Source organism: Stegostoma tigrinum, chromosome 42 (assembly GCF_030684315.1).
Source record: "Stegostoma tigrinum isolate sSteTig4 chromosome 42, sSteTig4.hap1, whole genome shotgun sequence".
Classification (NCBI taxonomy): domain Eukaryota; kingdom Metazoa; phylum Chordata; class Chondrichthyes; order Orectolobiformes; family Stegostomatidae; genus Stegostoma; species Stegostoma tigrinum.
In genome coordinates this window covers 5387369-5410410 of record NC_081395.1, presented here as the reverse complement: position 1 = coordinate 5410410, position 23042 = coordinate 5387369, and the positions used below count along the sequence as shown (strand labels likewise).

General features: G+C 47.6%; 1 protein-coding gene across 6 annotated transcripts in view; it reads right to left on the bottom strand.

The window, feature by feature from the left end:
- The window catches only part of LOC125449368 (macro domain-containing protein CT2219-like), a 987510-nt gene that overhangs the window by 14752 nt on the left and 949716 nt on the right, over positions 1 to 23042 (bottom strand). For 2 of the 6 annotated variants that reach the window (XR_009443130.1, XM_059641686.1), the window contains exons 9-10: positions 20961 to 21042; positions 17694 to 17789 (exon numbers count right to left, since the gene is read on the bottom strand). The exons of 1 other annotated variant lie outside the window; for it this stretch is intronic. Coding sequence is in view for 4 of the 5 variants with exons in the window: in XM_059641686.1 (XP_059497669.1) it covers positions 17694 to 17789; positions 20961 to 21042 (178 nt within the window). In the remaining variant the exon portion in view is untranslated. Of the gene's footprint in view, positions 1 to 3390; positions 3456 to 17693; positions 17790 to 20960; positions 21043 to 23042 lie in introns of all 6 variants that reach the window. 3 more of the 6 variants (XM_059641684.1, XM_059641688.1, XM_059641689.1) reach the window with 3 other exon arrangements.

Here is a 23042-nt window from a genome sequence, read left to right as displayed (position 1 = left end):
CAGGAGATTACATTTCAATTATACCAGGCATTGGTGTGGCTGCATTTGGAATACCGTGCACTTTATTGGTCAGCTTATTTAAGGCTTACTAGACTAGTGTATGGAACAAGTGGGTCGTCGTATGAGGAAAGGCTGGACAGACTGGGCTATTTCCACTGGAGGTCAGAAGAGAAAAAGACAACTTGATTGGCCTGACGGTGGATGTGGAGAGAATAGTCATAGGGTCATACAGCACAGAAATAGACCCTTTGGCCCAGCCAGTCCACGCCGAACATAATCACAAACTAAACCAGTCCCACCTGCCTGCCTGTGGCCCATATCCCCGCAAACATTTCTTATTCATGTACTTGTCTAAATATCTTCTAAATGTTGTAACTGTCCCCACATCCACCACATTCTCTGGCAGTTCATTCCACACGCGAACCACTCTGTCTAACAAAATTGCCCCTCATGTCATTTTTCAAAAAGCCTTTCTCCTCTCACCTTAAAAATACGCCCCCCAGTCTTGAAATCCTCCTCCCCAGGGAAACGACACTGGTCCCTCACCTTATCTATGTCCCTTGTTTTTTAACAAACCTCTATAAGGACAGCTCTCAACCTCCCACATTCCAGTGGAAGAAGTCCCAGCCTATCCAGCCTCTGTGTCCAGCTCAAACCCTCCACTCCCATCCTGGTAAATCTCTTCTGAACCCTCTCCAGCTTCATAATATCCTTTAGAATGTTTCCTCTTGGGGTCAAATCTAAAACTAAGGCTCATTACGTAAAACTAAGACAGAGAATTTTCCTTCTCGCAGAATTGCGATCCTCTGGAACTTTCCTCCAGAAAGGTGGTAGAAGAAGAGCCCTTCAACTCTTTTTAAGTAGAGGCAGGTTGACGTGTGAAAAACAAAGGGGAGAAAAATCATTATGGGGGAGGCAGGAATGTGGAGAAAACAGGACAGTCATGAACATACTGAAGGGTGGAAGAGGCCCAAGGGGCTGAGGGGCCTATTCCTGCTCCTCATTTGTACGCCTCGGTGCGGCTGTAATTTACGCGAGCAGTTCACGAGCATTGCCGAGTCCACTCATTTTAAAAGGTATTCCTTTGGGGAAACACCCTCTTTAGAAGGTAATGTGATTGACAGACGTTTTAAAAGCTGAGTATGGCTGCGCTGAGTAATCAGTGCACTGACTTCTTTCATTTGTTCCATAATTACTACGTTTGAAAGATGATGCGACTGAACGCCAATCAATTTCACATGGGCTCAGGTTTACTTAAATATCAATCCCAGCTGATAAGAATTGAATGTTCATTATCCAGCCTTTAAGACGTGAATGATATGCTTTAAGCTTTGTAATTGACTTGAGGCAGAACAACGCTGTCCATTTTTAGCAAGTGAGGGCAGGGTTACTCCTTATGAAAAGACATCATCGCCAGTTAAGAAAAAGGTCGCTCTTTAATGGGTAAGAGGCATGACTAAAGTAAAGAAGCGATCCAACTTGGGTTTCGAGCGCCAGAAGACATAAGCCTCAACCAAAGCTAAATACTGCTAGGTACACAGCCACTGAGGCCAGGTTTGGCAAGATGGTGTGAGAAATCTCGTTAGGGCTCAGAGAGAGAAATAATCCGTGAAACGCACCAAATTTGACACTTAGTTGATTTATGGTAAAATTCAGCCCTAAGGTGGGATTCCCCAGATATGAATGAATAAATGTATAATCTTATTGTCACATATATTTTACAGTAAGAATATACAGTGGAAAGCTTCCACTTGTTGCCATGATCCAGTGGCATTTTGAATAATTTAGGAGTAAAGGAAAGAAAGGCATAGCTTGGAAACAGTCGTCAGTCCTGAGCGAGCTTATCATTAACACCAACACTTGTGTTTCCATCCCTCCTTTGCTGACTCACTGCTGTCTGTGCTGGACCAGCCAATATTGGAGTTGTGCCTCTCGCCGCTGGGCCCAACTCATCCATGTCGCTGCGATGCCCTTCTGCCACTGCTTCACCACTGCCAGTGGTGGACCCAACCAAGTCGCTGATCCTCTAGCGCCATCTTTCACCGCTTGGCCCACCTCGCTGACATCACCACTGCCAAAGTAGCAGCTGCCAAATCTGATGCCAGGTCCTGTGTGCGCCCTGGAAAAGTAAGTAAGGACTCACTCAAGATTTAAGATGGGTCCACTCTCCTCCGCGCTGGGACCGCTCTCCTCTGCGGTGCGCCCGCTCTCCTCCACGATGGGTCCGCTCTCCTCTGTGCTGGGCCCCCTGTTCTCCATGTTGGGTCCGCTCTCCTCCACACTGGGTCCGCTCTTCTCTGCGGTGCGCACCCTCTCCTCTGCCCTGGGCCCACTCTTCCCTGCACTGGGTCTACTCTCCTCCACACTGGGTCCACTCTCCTCCGCGCCGGGCCCACTCTCCTCCGCACTGGGCTCACTGTTCTCCATGTTGGGTGTGCTCTCCTCTATGCTGCGCCCGCTCTCCTCTGCACAGGATCCACTGTTCTCCATGGTGGGTCTGCTCTCCTTCGCACTGGGTCCGCTCTCCTCTGTGCTGGGTCCACTCTCCTCCACGCTGGGCCCACTATCTTCTGCACTGGGTCCACTGTTCTCCACGGTCAGCCCACACTCCTCTGCACTGCCTACACTGTCCCCTGCGCTGGGTCCACTCTCCTCCGTGCTCGATCCACTCTCCTCCACACTGGGCTCACTCTCCTTCGTGCTGGGTCCACTCTCCTCTGCGCTTGGCCATTCTCCTCCACGCTGGGTCCGCTCTCTTCCCCGCTGAGTCCACTGTCTTCTGCGCTGGGCCCACTCAAGGTCCCTATGCTGGGCTACTTATGGTCCACGCTGGGCCCACTTGAAGTCTGCAATGGGCTCCTTGAGCTCCACACTGGGCTCTCGCCACCACCAATGGCATCTGAGCTCAGGACACGAGATAAGTGGAGGTATAGAGAGAAAAGAAACAAGATAGTGTATGCTATTCAAACACAGCGGTTCTCACAGCCAAGGCTGGCGTGCCTTCATCTGATGTTCACTCGAGCAACAGGGTGAAGGGTGCTGAGGTCAATCAGCTGCTCCTGGTGCCCATCCAGAGAGGTGCAGAGTGTAACTCTACAAGAGGACAGGACCAACATCAAATGACAGAACGGAACCCCTGAACCAAGCCAGCACCTTCAAGAACAGTGAGGAATAAAATTGATAGAAAGGAAGAATAGCGTTCATGGCCACTCAATTTATATTCTGTTGTTTGGTAACCTAGAAAAATCCCATTATTGATGCAGCCAGTCCCTGTGAAATGTAGGTTATTCTTATTAATTAATGCTGAGTTAACAGTGGGAATAGCCATTCTAATATCTTCCATTCTCTACCTTCTGGGTACGCAATATTTAACAAAGACATATAGCTTACCTGATAAAGAGGTGACAGAAATAATTTGGTAGTAAATTATTCAGCAGTTTCTTCGATTGTGGGAACTGATGAGGAAAGACAAGAAGGGTTTTCCATTGTAACGTCCACCATTTATCTGCTAAACAGCTATTCTGCAGGAACTGTAAATCTTTAAGGTTTTCTGGGCCTGAGGCTTTTCCTGTTGGTTTTCCCACTCCACTTGCTCCCCCCTTTCAAAAAAAAAGCACCATTTGAAAGAACTTGCATTTCAACAGCCTCAGGGCGTCCGAGTACAGTTTCCAGCAATTGAGCACACTTGTAGTGCAGTTACTGATGCAAATAGCAAGCACAGCAGCCAATGTGTGCACAGGAAGCTCCCAAAAACTTAAGAACACGAGGAATAGGAACAGCAGTAGGCCATCTGTCCGTCAATTGTTTTATAGATTCAGCTGCACTTACTCGCCTGCTCAACATAACCCTTCATCCCTATACTGTTCAATAATCTGAACATTAGCCTGGGGATCTGGATTCCCTGTCCAATGGTACCATCATCATTGTGCTGACTCATCTACAGATAATCACTAATAGGTCCCACAGAGGTATCGAGCCCTAAGAGAGTGTGAAAACATAGGATTGCCTATTGAAGGGAATGGCATCAGTAGTTTGAACAGGGAGGTGAGTAGAACATAGAACACTACAGCGCAGTACAGGCCCTTCGGCCCTCTATGTTGTGACCTGTGAAACCAAACTGAAGCCCATCTATCCTACACTATTCCGTTATTATCCATATGCTTATCCAATGACCATTTAAATGCCCTTAAACTTGGCGAGTCTATACTGTTGCAGGCACGGCATTCCATGCCCTTACTACTCTCTGAGTAAAGAATAATTGCAAAAGGATTGGAAGGACAGATGGGGAAGGGTTGGGCCAAATGGGCAGTTTTCTGAGCTGTAATCCTTCCTACTCATCCCTCCACCACCACTTGGCGAACTCTGCCCAGCTCGCTGGACAAAGTTGTCCCAACTCCAAAGGGTAACATAACTCCAGGTAATTCCCCTCAGCTCCATGTCTAATCATCAGAGGCACCAATCAGTTTACCAATTAGGAATAAACAAAACAGATGCAAACAGATAAAGCTGTCACAGACTGCAATCATCTGATGTACTGCACGTCCCACTGCACTATTTAAACATCTGTTTTACCCGAGTGAGTAGTGAGACAGTGCGAGCGATTGCAAATTAAAGCATTCGGAGTTAGCTCTTACAATGCTGCTTCTTCAGTTCGTCAGTGAGTCCAGATTTAAATTTGAAAAATCTCCTTTGCAATGACCTTGCTCCTTCCTACTTAGGCAGCTTTAGCTAAACCTCTGTCTTTCATTACCACACCCCCCGCAACACCCCACCCCACCCCCTCCATCCTCCTATTTGGCCTGCAGCTTTCCTTCCCCAGACTTCAGAACCATCTGTCATCTTCTTCTGAAATCCCCCAGCACTTTCAAAATCTACTTGTGACAAAATCTACCATCAATCACTCCTCGTAAACAGATTCCCATTCCACTCCCCTCTATAATGGGCTAAGGTTGCTGTTCAAAGTGGTACTGTTGTACACAGAATGCATTTGGCCAACACAGCTCTGTGTTACTCCAAAGTCTCTGATTTTCAGAGGTGAGATCATGCAATTTAGATACCTCGAGAGTTGATTTCCTTGCTTCCTGAAGATGTGGCCACTTGATGGGGGGGGGGGGGGGGGTGCGATCCAAACGCAGGCATTTTCTAGTGCTTTGGCATTGAAATCAAGAAACTAGGAACAGCATTAGGCCATTCGGCCCCCTGAGTCCGTTCTTCATCCTTCAGGTGTGTCTAAGTGCCAGCAAACATGGAGGTCTGAACCTGCTCCACTCCCATATTTCTCAATAAGTTTCAGTGGGTAGACGTCAAAGCGGGAATGTTTGTTTCTCACAGCACTCGGACTGCCTGCTCCCACAGCAGCCTAATCCCAAGAGCTCTGGTCCAACGCCACAGAGGCGAGATGTTTCACTCTGCCTTTTGGCTTTGCTCGAGGCGTGCCAGCTGATCACAGAGTATTCAGTGCCACACTGTGGAGTTCATATCCCCAACAAAGCACCAAAGGGGTTCACTGTGACCTTTAGCGCTGCCTTACTCTCCACCCATCTGGCCAAGAGAGCATCAGGAGATGGCCATTCTGCCCTTGAAGCCAGTTCTGCCATTCCTCAGTGAGTCAATATTTAAATTTTAAATTGCTCCTACACATGGAGTGGCTCGGTGAGGGGGCTTTGTTAGCCCAAATCAGTTGAGGCAAATGTTTGCGTCTTCAGATCTTGTATTAACCCCAGCTGATTGTAATACTGAACCAGTTAGATTCCAGAGGGAACAGAGAACATAGAACAGCGGAACACAGGTACAGGCCCTCGGCCTGCTACTTCGGTGCCCACCATTATGCCATTTTAAACTAATCCCACCTGCCAGCATGTGATCTGTATCCCTCTACTCCCTGCCTGTCCAAGTGTTTGCCTAAATGCCTCTTAAATGGTGGCTATTATATCTGCTTTTATCATGTCCCCTGGCAGTGAGTTCCAGGCACCAACCACCCTCTGTTAAAAAAAAAGTGCGTCCCACATCTCGTTTAAACTTTCTCCCTCTCACCTTAAACCTATGCCCCCCAGTATTTGACATTTTGCCCTGGGAAACAGACTATCCATGCCTCTTATACACACTTCTGCCAGTTCGCCACGAGAACCTCCAAAGCTCTAACAGAAACCATCCAAGTTTGTCTGACCTCTCCTTACAGCTAATACACTCTAATCCAGGCAGCTTCTCGGTCAGAGATAGTAGGAACTGCCGATGCTGGAGAGTCTGAGATAACACGGTGTGGAGCTGGATGAACACAGCGGGCTAAGCAGCATTGGAGGAGCAGGAAAGTTTGACGTTTTGGGAAGGGTCCCGACCCTAAGCATCGAACTTTCCAGCTCCTCTGATGCTGCTTGGCCTGCTGTGTTCATCCAGCTTCACACCGTGTTATCTCAGATTCTTGGTCAACCTCTTTTGCATCCTATCCACGGCTTCTACATCCTTTCTATACAGTGGTGAACAGAACAGCACACTATACCCTAAATGCTGAGGGACTGAAGTCTTATACAGCTGCAACATGACTTGACAACCTTTATACTCAATGCCCTGTCAATGAAGGCAAGCTTCCCATACGCCTTCTCTACCATCTTACCTACTGGTGTTGCCACTTTCAGGGCGCTATGGACTTGCATCCCAAGATCCCTCTGTATACCAATGTTCTTTAGAGTCTTAAAGTCTAAAATATAGAACAATAAATCAAAACGTAGAAGATACAGGCAGAAAGATGAAGAAACAAAGGAAGTGCCCAATTTTACAGTCCTTCTTGTTAAGTGCTCTGTCATGGGCCATGGGCCTGGCACGAGTCCCCTTCGCCATGCCCCCGCTGGTGGAACCTCTATGTGCCATCCCACCTCCACCGATGCCCTCGCCACTGCAAGTCCTCGCTGGACTTCGCCAATGCAGATGCCACCGATGTTGCCAGATACTACAGAGGCCCCAAACCCGACTCCGCCGCCACCAGGAGTCCACCCTGGGCCCACCTCGCCAATGCAGCTGCTGCTGATGCTGCCGGGTCTCGTACCGGGCCCAAACACACCACCGCCACTGTCTGCACATATCTGCACCCGGCATAGATGCCATCGGGAAGCTCGCCTCTGCAGCAGCAGCTGGCGCTTGGAGCACCTCGGCAATGTGGCAGCTGTTGGGAACCCAAACCCACCTCCAACGCCACTGCCACGAGCCTGCGCTGCCATGCCCACACCAGCTACCACCCATGCCACTGCTGCGACTGGGCTCTTAAAGTGAAAGTAAATTGAAAGAGAGAGGCGAAAAAGAGGAGAGAGAAAGTAAAAAAGAAAGGAAACAAAAACCAGATGGTGCAGACGGGCCTACCATGAGGGACCTTGTCAAAAGCTTTAGTAAAGTCCATGTAGACAACTTCAACTGCCCGACCCTCATTGACCATCTTTTCACTTGCTCAAAAAAACTCAATCGAGTTTGTAAGCTGCATAAAACCATGCTGACTATCCGTAGTAAGCCAGATCTTTTCCAAATGCAAGAAAATCCTGTCCTTAAGAATCTTCTCCAGTAATTCCCTTACCACTGATGTAAAGCTGGCCAGCCTTAATTTCCTGGATTATCCCTTAAATAAAGGAACAACATTGGCTATTCTCTCGTCTTCTGGGACCTCTGGGTAAAGAGCACACAAAAGACCCCAGTGATCTCCTCCCTTGCCTCCCTCAGAATCCTGGGATACAATCCATCAGGCCCTGGGGACTTAGCTACCTTAATATTTTTCAAGATACCCAACATCTCGTACCTTAATATCGAAACGTCCTAGGATATCACCATAGCCCTCCCTAAGCTTATCATCATCTAGATCCTTCTCCTTGCTGAATACCAATACAAAGTACTCATTAAGGATCTCACCCACTTCTCAGTTCCACACATAATTCCCTCATTTGTCCTTGATTGGACCTACCAATTCCCTAACTACCCTCCTGCTCCTGATATATGATTGCAATGTGTGGCTACCACATTGTAGTCCCACATACTAATCAAGGCTCTAAGCTCATTTGCCTTACCTGTTATTCTCCATGCATTAAAATAAATACACTTTAGACCTGCGGTGTTCATTAACCTGGCCCTGCCTGCTCTTCCTATTAGACTAACCTGACTCAACGCCCTACCCTCTCCTCAATCAGTCCACATGCTGACCTCCTGATCTGGGTCCTGACAACCTGCCACAATAGTTTAAGCCCTCCCAAGTGGCAGCAGTTATAGGATATTGGTGGCTCTCCAGTTTAGGTGCAACCATCTTTCTTATACAGGCCCCTTCCTGTCCTGGAGGAGATCTCAATGACCCGGATATCTGAAGCCATCCCTCGTACACCACAGCATTAGCCATTTATTTAACTGTATTATCTTCCTAGCATATGGCACAGGGGGTAATCCTGAGATTACAATGCGATAGAACCTGGAAGCAACAGGGGAAATAAACCGGCTTACTTCAGGCTCTAGTTATCTTCTACTACAGAGTGACATGCCTCCTTCCCTTCTGGAAGTCTGAAGGCTTATGGCTACATTGTTCACACCCACAAGCTGCTCAGCTACCCAGAAGCCAATCACACAGTCAGGCTTCTGTCATCAATGAGTGGTCACCATTCCACAAACCAATCAGCTTCTTGTTGCTGGCTGAATCTCATTTTGTACCTATCCCTTGGTATTGTCCCATCTGCCACCTATATGCCCTCCCCCGAAGGGGCTGAACCAAGCAGGAGTGTGAACATCACTTCCAAAGAGGTTTGATAGCTTGCATTTACAAAGCACAACAATTCCGTCCACAATCATTGGTTTTAAAACAGTCTTTTAGCCATTTCAGTCCACAGTTGAAAATATAGAAATAATAAGATACAGTCTTTACACTGTCAACAGCACTCTACTGCTTCAGATCTATTCTCTCTGACTGGAACCTGCATGCTGTCTTATCTGTTTTGAATACTTCTCTCTTTCTGGGCTCCTTTTGCTGAACAATGACAGTTTTTGGTTTTATCTACGCAGTTGTTTTTTAATGCACTGAACTGTTCACCTCATTGACTTCATTAAAATGAATGTGAACTGACACATTTTCAGACACTCAAAACCAAAAAAGGACCTGAAACTATTGGCTCAAATTTCCCGTTTTGACAAAGTGAGAATCCTTTTCTCATGCAATCTTCTGCATTTGTTTAATTACACAATGGGCCTCTTCCGCCAGGAGAGGAACCAGTGTTCACCACTGCCAGGAGTTTGCAATAACTGTATCGCTGGCGTCATGTTTAAAATTCAGCTCCATTGCACGAAGATAACTGGTTGGCGTGCAAGAGAAGCGTCTGTTTCCATTCTGTACATCTCTATGACTCCACACATCAGACACTGCAAGTCAGGAACTGAACTTCACACTATGGTGTTCCAGTGTTCTGTCGAACAAAACTGGACCAGAAAGGCAAGTTAGCTCCTCCATTGGCCAACAGGGTCCTGGAATGTGCTGGCGAGTAGTGAAGGAAAGAAAATCATTGCATCTTCCTGCTGAGTGGCAAAGGATCAGTCTCCGCAGCACTCAGACTGACATACCTGGTGTTTGTAGGGTTCACACACACTGATCATGGTGAGAAAGCACTGAAACCCAGCTCTGAAAGCTGCTGCTCTGCACAGTACCTAGACAGGTCTGTGCGAGTGGCAGGAAAAACATAGAGGGAAGGTAGCTGGCAATCTTTGCCCTGAGCCTTACCTTCGGGACTGACCATGGGCCAAACCCCCTGACTGGAATTGAGGCCTTTGACTGAAACAGGGTCACAGACTCAAAACGTTGACTCTGCTTTCTCTCTGCTGATGCTGCCAGACCTGCTGAGCTTTGCCAGCAATTGCTGTGTCTGTTGCATTCTTAGTTTTATTTTAAGAATTCTCTGACTGACTGTGGCAGCACTCCTGACTGATTGCCGACCTCTCTAAGCCCACAAAGGACTGGGGCTTTAACCTGAAGAAGTTACCCTCCTCCCTCCCTCTCTGGTGAAGGGTCTAGGCCCGAAACGTCAGCTTTTGTGCTCCTGAGATGCTGCCTGGCCTGCTGTGTTCCTCCAGCTTCACACTTTGTTATCAAGGACTGGGCTTGCTGCGCTTTTGGATATGGCTGTTTGGTTGAAATACGTATGCAGCGCGTTTGCCACAGTGGCTGATCGCACATGCTGCAGGTTTGACACTGTTCCACAACACGTCCAGCCCCGTAACTGTCAAGATTCTAAACTGTAGCCATTCCCAATGTATATAAAAATAATACAAGCCTCAGAGGCTGGCAGTCTCCAAGAAAGCAAAAAGTGAGCGAATGCTAAGAAAGGAAGCCCAGTGCCACAAGATATGTTCTGTGCAGGTGCACGAGATACATGTGTGTGTGTTCCTGTGGCCAAAATAAGCCAGGGAGTAGCAGTTAAAAAGGTCAAGCAGACATTTAGCATGCTTGCCTTCTCAGATCTGTTAGTATGGGGTTAGGACATTATGTTGAGATTGTACAGGACAATGGTGAGGCCTCTTCCGATCGCCCTGTTGTAGGACAGAAATTATTAAGCTGGAGAGAGTTCAGAAGAGAATCATCAGGATGCTAAATAAAAACCGAAAGAACTGCGGATGCTGTAAGTCAGTTACATAAACAGGAGCTGCTGGAAAAGCTCGGCAGGTCTGGCAGCATCTGGGAAGAGAAAACCAGAGTTAACGTTTCGGGTCTGGTGACCCTTCCTCAGAGCCCGGACCAAAAACATTAGCCCTGACTTTATTTCTTCACAGATGCAGCCAGGCTTGCTGAGCTTCTCCAGCAGCTTCTGTTTTTGCTTTTGTTTTCCCAGGATGTTGCCTGGAATGGAGAGCTCGAGTTATAAGGACAGGCTGGATAGGCTGGAATTTTTCTCGATGGAGCACAGGAGATTGGCAGCTGACCTTACAGAGGTCAACAAAATAATGAGGGGAATAGTTAAGGTGAATGGCAGATGTCTTTTCCCTAAGGTGGGGAATTTCAAGGCTAAGGGGCATATTTTCAGACATGAGGGGCAATTTTTTGTTTACACAGAGAGTGGTTCATGTGTGGAACGAACTTCCAGAGGAAGTGGTGGATGTGGAAGCAGATACAATATTTAAAAGACATTTGGATAAGGACATGAATAGGAAAGGTTTGGAGGGATATGGGCCAGGAGCAGGCAGGTGGGGCTAGTTTAGTTTGAGATTTCCCAAGAAACTGCACATCCCCACTCAGGACCCGTATCCACACGCACCGTGACTGCAAATTCCTCTTTTAAGGTTCAATACGGGGAAATAAAAGTGGGTCCTTCCCCTTTCATGAGAAACATCAGCTGTAAGGGAAAGGAAACGAGAATGTGATACAGAAGCAGGCTGAGCAGCGAAACAAATTTAAAAAAAAACTGCCCGGGTTAAAATGAATAAAATTGACTAGTGCAGACGTAATTCCATGAATGCTTAACAAGTTTCTATCCAATTCTCTGCTATTTTAACAGAGGTCTTAACCCACTTAATCAGGCGTCCTTCAGTTAGTCAGTGAGCCTTCATGCAATTAGCTGCAGAGCGATCACCTTCAGCAAGTGCCGACTCAATACAGTGAAACACTATCATCTTAACAATGTTACCCGAACAGGCTCAACAGCCGAACTGCCTACCCCTGTCCCTCGGCCATATGCTGCCACATTGATATCTGCTCCAGATCATAAAGCCTTGAATATTGGGCAATGTCAGCATTTAGTTCAATTGTGATGCTCTTCATGGTTGGAAGGCACACCTGAGACTAGCTTAACTTGGACAAAGAGTTCAACAATGAGCTCAACAGATGAGAGGTGCTGTTGTTGTGAGGTTGACCTGGGTACCTTCAGGAGTGGAATTTTTTTTGAACGTTGACACAGGCTTTGTATGTGCTCCATGCCAAAGCTTTCAGTTCTCTGCATGAATCTGCTGGATTTGACCCCAGAATCGGTTAGCGCTGATATGACAGGAGGGTTACAGGAGGAGGCCATTCAGCCTGTATTGTCTGTGCTGCCTCTGTGGAGGAGCAATCTATCTTCATGTTACATCATAGAATCCCTACAGTGTGGATGCAGGCCATTCGTCCCATCAACCCTTTGAAGAGATTCCTATCCAGACCCATCCCCCTACCCTATCCCATAAACCTACACTTCCCATGGCTAATCTATCTCTCTGGATATCCTTGGACACTATGGGGCTATTTAGCATGGCCAATCCATTCCAAACTACACATCTTTGGACTCGGAGAGGAAACCAGAGCACCCGGAAGAAACCTGTAGAGACACAGGGAAGAACATGCAAACTCCACACAGACAGCTGCCTGAGGCTGGCATCGAACCTAGGTCCCTGGCACTGTGAGGTAGTAGTGCTAACCACTAGGCCATCGTGGCCTGCTGTCTTTCTCTCGAGCCCCACATGTTCTTCAGATAATAAACCTTCTAACAAGAGCATGTCAGCGAGACACTGGAGGAAATCTGGCACAATTTGATTAGACGGTGACCACCTGTAGGCCATTTGGGACTGAGATGAGCAGGAATTTTAGCAGTTGGAGGGCAGGGAATATTTGGGATTCTCTATCCCAGAGAACAGTAGAGGCTTAGTCATTGAGTACATTCAAAACGGAGATCAACAGGTGTCTAGATATTAATGAGTATGGCTCGACATGGGGACAGTGCAGGGAAATGGTGTTGCAGAAGAAGATCGAGCCATTGGAGCTCGGTGAATGGTGAAGCACGCTTGAAGGGCTAAATGTCCTCCTCATGCTCTTGTTTCTTACACAGAGCTTCAATTTCCAAACTTACAATTCATGATAGTGGGGGAATTCGCAACTGTCATCCCATGTGTTATTATTGATTATCACTGGGCACTCAAATCCAACAAGGATCAACAAGTGCTTTTCAATCTTAGAAACACAGTGTTACATACAGTACAGAGGAAGGTCATTTGGCCCAGAGTCTATGTCCTGCCCTTTGGCGTGCCCCTGCAAATTGCTTCCTTTGGGTTCTCAGTCAACACTTTGCTCCAACTGAATCTGCCCCGTCCGCGCTCCCTAGCGGAGCGTGGCAGAATCTGACCGCTTGCAGGCACTGCACTCAATTTCCTCATGTCCTCTCTCGCCGTACGCTTTCAACAAATCGGTGGCGGGACTACACAAAGGAGCGCAAAGATAGGGGGTGGGTTTGAGAAAGTCGGAGGGCGCTGAAGTCAGGAAGGGAGTCTCTGTCTCCACAGAGAGGTGGTGTGCAGTCACCAGGAGCTAGAGCTGGTGGGGCTGGCTGCTGTTGTGCTTGTGGTTCCTCTCGAACGCTCTGGCTGGCGCCTCAAGGGAAGGCAGAGAGGGAAGCGACGCTGACCACTCCCGCTCCTCCCCATCACACATTCCCCTGCCTGTTCTTGAACTCTGCCATCTCCGCAGTGTGAGCAGATGGCACCCATCATCCATGCCCACTGGCCAGGAGGAACTGCCGCTCAAACAGGGGAATTCAAAGTGGAAGAGTTGGGGTGGAGGGGGAGGCAATGCAAGTTTTCTGTTGGCGTGCAGAATGCAAACATTATTGTTGCTCAAATGTGTCTCCCTCCCCGTTTCCACTTGATATGTGGCCCAGTTTCCCCAGCCCTCTTTAATTCACCAGCTCTGGGACACACTCTGATAGGACGCCAGTCACCTCATCTAAATGGTCATTGCTGATGCAGATTTCGATGTTGGGGTAAATTGCTGTGGTGATAATGGTTGAGAAGTCTCGTCCCTTCGATGGCCATGATACTGGATGGACACTATACATGTAGACAATGGCCATATGCTGCACTCGCTAAGTGAATCTGTTCTGAATGTGTGGCTCAGCGATTTTGACTGGATCATTGAATACAATATGAGAGAGAGAGTGCCCAGTAAAGATGCAATGGAGCTGCTCACCCATTATCTTGCCCTAGATGGTGCAGGATTGCACAAAATGAGAAAACTGGGATACAGCAGGGAAGAAGATCTACCCAGGCAGTGGTACAATTGGAGCCATCAATATACGTCAGTCACAACTAAATCCAGTCAGCAATTCAGGAGAAAGTTCTTCGCTCAGACAGTCACCAAATCCCGCAACTGTTCCAGCACAGGACGATGTCATTCGACGCTTTTGGTTCTCGGAATGAGCAACTCAGTCAGTGCGATTCTCCCTGTGAGCCTCAATAGCATTTCTTTTCGGAATTATAGTCTACCTTCCCTTCGAGAGCTTCGCATGAAACTGCCTTCTCCACATTCTCTGGCAAGGAAGCCCAGACGTTAACTGCTCTCTGCATCGAAGGATTTGAACATATCTCTTTTACAGTTTTATAAATCTTGCGCCCCACTCCTTCTCATACCATTTATGAGTGGGAACAGTTTCTCCACATCCATCAGACCATAAGATATCGGAGCAGAATTTAGCCATTCAGCCAAGCGAGCGTGCTCCACCATTCAATCATGGCTAATATGTTTCTCAACCACTATCTCCTACCTTCTCCCTGCAAACCCTTACCAATCAAGAATCCATCTAATTCTGAGCAAGAGTCACTGGATCCGAAACGTTAACTCTGATTTCTCTCCACAGATGCTGCCAGATCTGCTGAGCTTTTCTAGAGATTTCTCTTTTTGCTTCTGATTTCTGGCATCCACAGTTCTTCTGGCTTTTTCCTATCTTTCTGCCATAACGACACTCAATAACTTGGCTTCCACTGCTGTCTGTGACAATGAGTCCTATTGACTCACCACGCTCTCGTCTGAAGAAATTCCTCCTCATTTCAGTTCTAAAGGGCCGTCCCTTCACCTGGAGGCTGTGCCCTCGGGTCCTAGTCTCTCCTATGAGTGGAAACCTCATCTCCAAGTCCATTCTATTCAAGTCTTTCTGTATTCCCAGGAGATGGCGACCTGAGAGGGCAGACAGGAAGAATGGCACACGGGACAGTGCAGGACTCTTAGGTGGATGCTGGCCAAAATTACATGAAGAACAGAAGGGGTTAGCTCAGCAGTTGTAGCCAATATTTATCCCAAGATCACCATCGCCACAACCTAAACAACCCTACTCGTTCGTGCATTGCTGATTCGCGGATCTTGCTGTGCATTAATTAGCTGACATATTTTCCACGTAACAGCAGAGTCAGTACATTTTGAATGTACTTTGCTGGCAGTAAAGTTTTTACGGACATTCTGAGATTATGAAAAACCCAAAACACAAATGGAAGGCTTAATCTCGTATTCAGAAGCGAGTGTCTTCAATCTCCTTTTGGTCTGGCGCTGGAACATTAACCATGATTGTATTTCCAACAATTGTGCTGTCCATGTCCTGGGAGTGTTTGATGGGGATAGCCAAGAGAGAGCTATACTCTGTATCTAACCCCGTGCTGTCCCTGTCCTGGGAGTGTTTGATGGGGATAGCCTAGAGAGAGCTTTACTCTGTATCTAACCCCGTGCTGTCCCTGTCCTGGGAGTGTTTGATGGGGATAGCCTAGAGAGAGCTTTACTCTATATCTAACCCCGTGCTGTCCCTGTCCTGGGAGTGTTTGATGGGGATAGCCTAGAGAGAGCTTTACTCTGTATCTAACCCCGTGCTGTCCCTGTCCTGGGAGTGTTTGATGGGGATAGCCTAGAGAGAGCTTTACTCTGTATCTAACCCCGTGCTGTCCCTGTCCTGGGAGTGTTTGATGGGGACAGTGTAGAGAGAGCTTTACTCTGTATCTAACCCCGTGCTGTCCCTGTCCTGGGGAGTGTTTGATGGGGACAGTGTAGAGAGAGCTTTACTCTGTATCTAACCCCGTGCTGTCCCTGTCCTGGGAGTGTTTGATGGGGATAGCCTAGAGAGAGCTTTACTCTGTATCTAACCTTGTGCTGTCCCTGTCCTGGGAGTGTTTGATGGGGATAGCCTAGAGAGAGCTTTACTCTGTATCTAACCCCGTGCTGTCCCTGTCCTGGGAGTGTTTGATGGGGATAGCCTAGAGAGAGCTTTACTCTGTATCTAACCTTGTGCTGTCCCTGTCCTGGGAGTGTTTGATGGGAGACAGTGTGGAGGCAGCTTTACCCTGTATCTAACCCCGTGCTGTCCCTGTCCTGGGAGTGTTTGATGGGGACAGTGTAGAGGGAGCTTTACGCTGTATCCAACCCCGTGCTGTCCCTGTCCTGGGGAGTGTTTGATGGGGACAGTGTAGAGAGAGCTTTACTCTGTATCTAACCCCGTGCTGTCCCTGTCCTGGGGAGTGTTTGATGGGGACAGTGTAGAGAGAGCTTTACTCTGTATCTAACCCCGTGCTGTCCCTGTCCTGGGAGTGTTTGATGGGGATAGCCTAGAGAGAGCTTTACTCTGTATCTAACCTTGTGCTGTCCCTGTCCTGGGAGTGTTTGATGGGGATAGCCTAGAGAGAGCTTTACTCTGTATCTAACCCCGTGCTGTCCCTGTCCTGGGAGTGTTTGATGGGGATAGCCTAGAGAGAGCTTTACTCTGTATCTAACCCCGTGCTGTCCCTGTCCTGGGAGTGTTTGATGGGGACAGTGTAGAGGGAGCTTTACGCTGTATCTAACCCCATGCTGTCCCTGTCCTGGGAGTGTTTGATGGGGGACAGTGTAGAGACAGCTTTACTCTGTATCTAATCCCGTACTATCCATGTCTTGGCAGTGTTTGATGGGGGACAGTGTAGAGGCAGCTTTACTCTGTATCTAACCCCGTGCTGTCCTTATCCTGGGAGTGTTTGATGGGGGACAGTGTAGAGGCAGCTTTACCCTGTATCTAACCCCGTGCTGTCCCTGTCCTGGGAGTGTTTGATGGGGACAGTGTAGAGGCAGCTTTACTCTGTATCTAACCCCGTGCTGTCCCTGCCCTGGGAGTGTTTGATGGGGGACAGTGTAGAGGGAGCTTTACTCTGTATCTAACCCCGTGCTGTCCCTGCCTTGGGAGTGTTTGATGGGGGACAGTGTAGAGGCAGCTTTACTCTGTATCTAACCCCGTGCTGTCCCTGTCCTATGAGTGTTTGACGGGGACAGTGTAGAGGGAGCTTTACTCTGTATCTAACCTTGTGCTGTCCCTGTCCTGGGAGTGTTTGATGGGGGACAGTGTAGAGGGAGCTTTACTCTGTATCTAACCCCGTGCTGTCCCTGTCCTATGAGTGTTTGACGGGGACAGTGTAGAGGGAGCTTTACTCTGTATCTAACCTTGTGCTGTCCCTGTCCTGGGAGTGTTTGATGGGGGACAGTGTAGAGGGAGCTTTACTCTGTATCTAACCCCGTGCTCTCCCTGTCCTATGAGTGTTTGACGGGGACAGTGTAGAGGGAGCTTTACTCTGTATCTAACCTTGTGCTGTCCCTGTCCTGGGAGTGTTTGATGGGGGACAGTGTAGAGGGAGCTTTACTCTGTATCTAACCCCGTGCTGTCCCTGTCCTGGGAGTGTTTGATGGGGGACAGTGTAGAGGGAGCTTTACTCTGTATCTAACCCCGTGCTGTCCCTGTCCTATGAGTGTTTGACGGGGACAGTGTAGACAGAGATTTATTTACAGTTTACTTTCAGTTTAAATGAGTAGAAGCACCTTATTCTGGAGGTGGAGAGGATTGTATGGAAGGAATTTCAGGAAAAGTAACAGGTTTAGAGGCTGAAGTGCAACAGGATGTTTAGTTGTTGCTGAAACACAATAAATCACTCTTTGGCAATAAAGTGCAGACACAAACCTTGTCTGTCTCTGTGTTTCGACATTTTCATCGTCTGGTTTTCATCTTTATCAGCTGTGTTGGACACCCCCCTTAGAGACTCTGGAGGAACAACATCTGAAGTGAAATGAAAAATCATAAAGCAAAATGATTGCTGACGGGAAGGGACTGCTGTTTCTCTGCTCATTTTTCTTCCATCTGTCAATCCTCCCCACACCCAGGGCTCTTTCATTGGGAGCTTGTGACAATCGGACAGTGTCTCCAGTGCCCTTTGGGAAGGATCAGTTGGTCAATGCAACATGATTTATTGCATGGCCACAAAATGCATGATTCCAGGGTTAATTGTCCAGTCTGGGCTGGTCAGTCATTGTTAGGGAAATAGCGGAACAGAAACAATATTCAACCTCAGTGCATTCAATGCAGGAACATCAGCCAAACTCTTGTTCCTGTTCATAATGGAATTGTGTAGATATATCAGAAGAGGCTGTCTACTGAGAGACTGCTCTGTTCTGAACAGCCTTCCATCAATTATCATGTAGAAACAACTTTGAACTGTCCCAGGTAGAGGTACATTTAACAGTATTAAACAGTAGAGACAGCCTTCAGAATGAGCCGTAGAGCTGTACAGCACGGAAACAGGCCCTTCAGTCCAACCCGTCCATGCTGACCAGGTATCCTAAAGTAATCCAGTCCCATTTGCCAGCCTTTGGCCCCTATCCCTCTAACCCCTTCCTATCCATGTCCCCATCCAGATGCCTTTTAAATGCTGTAACTGTACCAGCCCCCACCACTTCCTCTGGCAGCTCATTCCATACACGCACCACCCTCTGTGTGAAAAAGTTGCCCCTCAGGTCCCTTTTAAATCCTCCCCCTCTCACCTTAAACTTATGCCCCTCTAGTTTTGGACTCCCCTACCCTGGGGAAAAGGAACTTGGCTATTCACCCTATCTATGTCCCTCATGATTTTCTAAACCCGTATAAAGGCCACCCCTCAGCCTCCGATGCTCCAGGGAAAATAGCCCCAGCCTGTTTAGCCTCTCCCTGTAGTTCAAACCTTCCAACTCTTGAAACATCCTTGTAAATCTTTTTTGAACATTTTCAAGTTTCACAACATCTTTCCTACAGCAGGGAGACCAGAATTGACTGCAATGTTCTGAAAGTGGCCCTAACCAGTGTCCTGTACAGCCTCAACATGACCCTCCCAGCTCCTATACTCAATACACTGACCAATAAAGGCGAGTATACCAAACACCTTCCTCACCGCCCTGTCTACCTGCGACTCCAATTTCAAGGAAATGTATGTGATTGTTGGGCTGAAGGACCTGTTCCCACACTGTAGGGATTCTATGATTCTATGAAATATGAACCTGCACCTCCAGGTCTCTTTGTCCTGCAACACCCCCCAGGACATTCCCATTAAGTGTATAAGCCCTGCCCTGATTTACCTTACCAAAATGCAGCATCTCACATTTATCTAAATTTAACTCCATCTGCCACTCCTGGGCCTATTGGCCTTTCTGATCAAGATCCTGTTGTACTTTGAGGTAAAGATGGGGACAGGGTTAAAACTGTACCAAATGGCCTTTATTCTGCTCTGATGACTCAATGACTCATTACTCCATTCAGAACCCCATCCTTTCACAAAGGCACTTTCTTCCCAACCCTAGAGATACCACGGTGTAGAGCTGGATGAACACAGCAGGCCAAGCAGTATCAGAGGAGCATGAAAGCTGATGTTTCGGGCCTAGAACCATTTCTGAAGAAGAGTCTAGGCCCAAAACGTCAGCCTTCCTGCTCCTCTGAAGCTGCTTAGCCTGCTGTGTTCATTCAGCTCTACACCTTGTTATCTCAGATTGTCCAGCATCGGCAGTTCCTACTGTCTATTCTTCCCAACCCTCCCAGTTTATGAAGGCATAGCATTGTGCTGTGGGAGGAATAACGCAGCCTGCACCCTCGATGTAACTTTTACTCCTCTCTTTTTATTCAGTGATATGCTGGGGAGCCAAAACCAGAGCGGCAGGACTCCTCTGTCTCCCAGAGCAACAGTTCCAGTGTATTTTATAACATCTTAGATCACAGTGTTCACCCGATCAACCAATTACACAGGAGATTACTTCCAGATTTGTAGATGATTGATACAATATCTTTTACTGTTAGAGTTGGCCCACTTTTTGATCTTGGCTGATGGCCTAGCCTGTTTGCCCACTCCCTACGTATGCCCAGACATGGTTGTGCGACATTAACCCTTTCAATTGGGATGGCATCACTTTGAAAGATGCCATTTCTTCTGTTCAGGCCATGCAAGCTCTTTCTCAGAGCTAACCAAATATTGCCACTTGATGCTTCCTCCTCTCTCTCACTCAATTTGCTCTCCCTTGCCCTCACCCTACTGAACCCCCCGCCGTCTTACCCCACTCCATTCTAATTCTGCCTTTTGCATCTCCATCAATTTTCCCTGCCCTACCCTACCTCCTCTGCATCCCTTTTCCCCTCTCTTTTAATGGGGCAGTGGTGGTAGGGGAGGGGGGGGGGGGGTTGACTCAATTATATGCTGGATTTGAGCAAAAGTAGGATTGGAGGAGAGTGGGGTCCAGTGCTAGATGCTTCCCTGTCAATGGTACTGACTGATACTAGAACCATAGAATCCCTACAGTGTGGAAACAGGCCCTTCGACCCAACGAGTCCACACCAAACCTCACAGCATCCCACCCAGACACATCCCACATAACCCACCTAATCTAAACATCCCTGAACACTACAGGGCAATTTAGCATGACCAATCCAACCTAGCCTGCACATCTTTGGACAGGGGGACGAAACCGGAGCACCTGGAGGAAACCCACACAGACATGGGGAGAATGTGCAAACTCCAGACAGACAGTCACCCGAGGCTGGGGTCAAACCCGGGTCCCTGGCGCTGTGAGGTATCAGTGCTAACCACTGAGCCACCGTGTTGCCCATGACTGCCCGAATGAAGAACTGAACTGGAACTGTTTGAGCTGGAAGGTCAGTGTCTGTGGGCCAGCGTGTGACCCGCTGCCCACTATCTGAGCTCAGGCATGGCCAGAGGTAATTTGGAGGCGGTGGTATATCTTGGTGCGTGGTACGGGAGAATTATCTGAGTAGAGATCGCATCTTCTGCCAATATCATTGCCATTGGTACTTTACATGTCCCAGTGCCTGTCAACAACTCTTTACCCAGATTTGACCCACAACATGGTTCCTATAACTAGCTGTGAGAACAAGGAACATCAGAAGTGAAATGCAAAGAAGATTGCGCTGGCTTACCGTATGGGAAGTAGAACGGCATCTTTTGCTTGTAGAGGTTGTAATCGAAATTCAGAAAGACGCAGAATATAATGCGGTCAAACTGAAAAAGATATGATCTATCAGTGCTCACCATGTGGTGCTGAACATTGTACTCAAACAGGCAGGACCGTCATTTACACTTTGTACTCCTTCAATGACTGCAGCTTCAAGCTCAGACAACACAGTGCAAGGCCCCTCTGTAGGATTTGGGTATTGGAAATATTGAGACAGAAAAGGTTTATCCTGCTCCCCAGACGGTTTCTGTGGAGAGCCATTCAGCCCATCACATCTGCGCTGACTCGCTCAACAGCATCCCACTCTACCCCTGTAAGTCCACAATTCCCTTAGTTAGCCCGCCTAGCCTGCACACTGTGGGGAATTTAGTTTGGCCAATCCACCTAATCTGCAGGTTTGGACTGTGAGACGGAACCAACACAGACATGGAATTTGCAAACTTCTCCCAGAGTCTGCATGGGTTTCCTCCGGGTGCTCCGGTTTCCTCCCACAGCCCAAAGATGTGCAGGTTCAGTGGACTGACCATGCTAAATTGTCCTATGGTGTCCAGGGATGTGCTGGGTAGGTGGATTAGCCATGGGAAATGTGAAGTTACAGGGATAGGGTAGGGGGGTAGGATGCTCTTTGGAACGCTGGTGTAGACTTGAGTAAACTGCTTTCATGCTGTAAGGACTCTATAATTCTATAAACTCCACACAGACAGTCACCCAAGGCCAGAATCAGACCTGGTCTCCAGTGCTGTGACATCGCAATGCTAACCACTGAGCCACCACGCTGCCCATAAATTCTAACCATGTGCCCATTAGAAAGGGAGCAAATTCACCAGATCTCAACAGCTCTCATTCATAAATCCCATTTTATATCCCCAAGCGTATATCTCAATGTACCTGCTTCCCAGGTGAGCATGCAACTCTTTCATCTTTCCCACGTTACACTTTATCACAATTATTTCTGGAAAAAAGTTGTCCCTGCATCTGTCTTGAACCAAGTCAGTGCTGCCAGAGAGTGGCCTCTTGACCATGAGAGGCATCACAAGTGCTGAGGTAGGTTCATGGTAGAAAGTAACACGATTTTAGAACGGTCTTTTAGGTGCACGGGCCAACTTGCGCTCCCAGTGTTGTGGCATGGTCAGGTAATTTTTATCCTGGGATATCAACTGAAGGCCTGTAGTCTTTCTTACATTCCAAGGCGGGATGACTGGAAGGCAGGATGTCCTGGCAGGGTCCATTTTACAAATTGCATGTATGGTTCAGGACTTGCAAAGTCTTTAGAGCTCTCAGCTTTGTTGTCTCAGTTTAACTTTGCAGACCTTGATCGGACTATGTTCGTATCAGACACACATGGAATAGATCAGGAGGCAGCATTAACACAAAACAGGGACTGGATGAGTGCCCGCTTAGAGAATGACACATCACCATTATTTTGCTTCAGTGGCAACTAAGAGGAAATAGCATTGAGAAGAGGCAGTAACGTGGGGATATAGTCACCCACCTAGTAATCTAGAACCCTAATCCGTTGTTCTGTTGTACATAGGTTCGAATCTTATCAGGGCAGCTGCTGAAGTTTGAATTCAATTAAAAAAAAACAGGAATAAAAATGGAGCTTAATGGTGGCCACGTAATCACTGTTGATTGTAAGATAAAAAAAAATTCTGGTTCACTAATGTCCTTTAGGGATGGAAATCTGCCATCCTTACGTGGTCTGGCCTACTTGTGATTCCAGGCATACTGGTTGACTTTTAGCCATCTTCTGGGAAATTAGAGATTAGCAATACATGCTGGCCTATCAAGCAATGGTATAATTCAGGGAATAAATTTTAAAAACTCAAAAAGTATAAATTAAACTGAGCAACAAGTGACAAGTTCAGTCAGAGTTAACATTTCGGGTCGAGTGACCCTTTTTTCTTCACAGATGCTGCCAGACCTGCCGAGCTTTTCCAGCAACGTCTGCCTTTGTACCTGAGTTACTGTATCTGCAGTTCTTTTGGATTTTACAAGTTCAGTCAGCACTGCTGATCGGAACATGGCATTGTTTGAGGTACTCTAA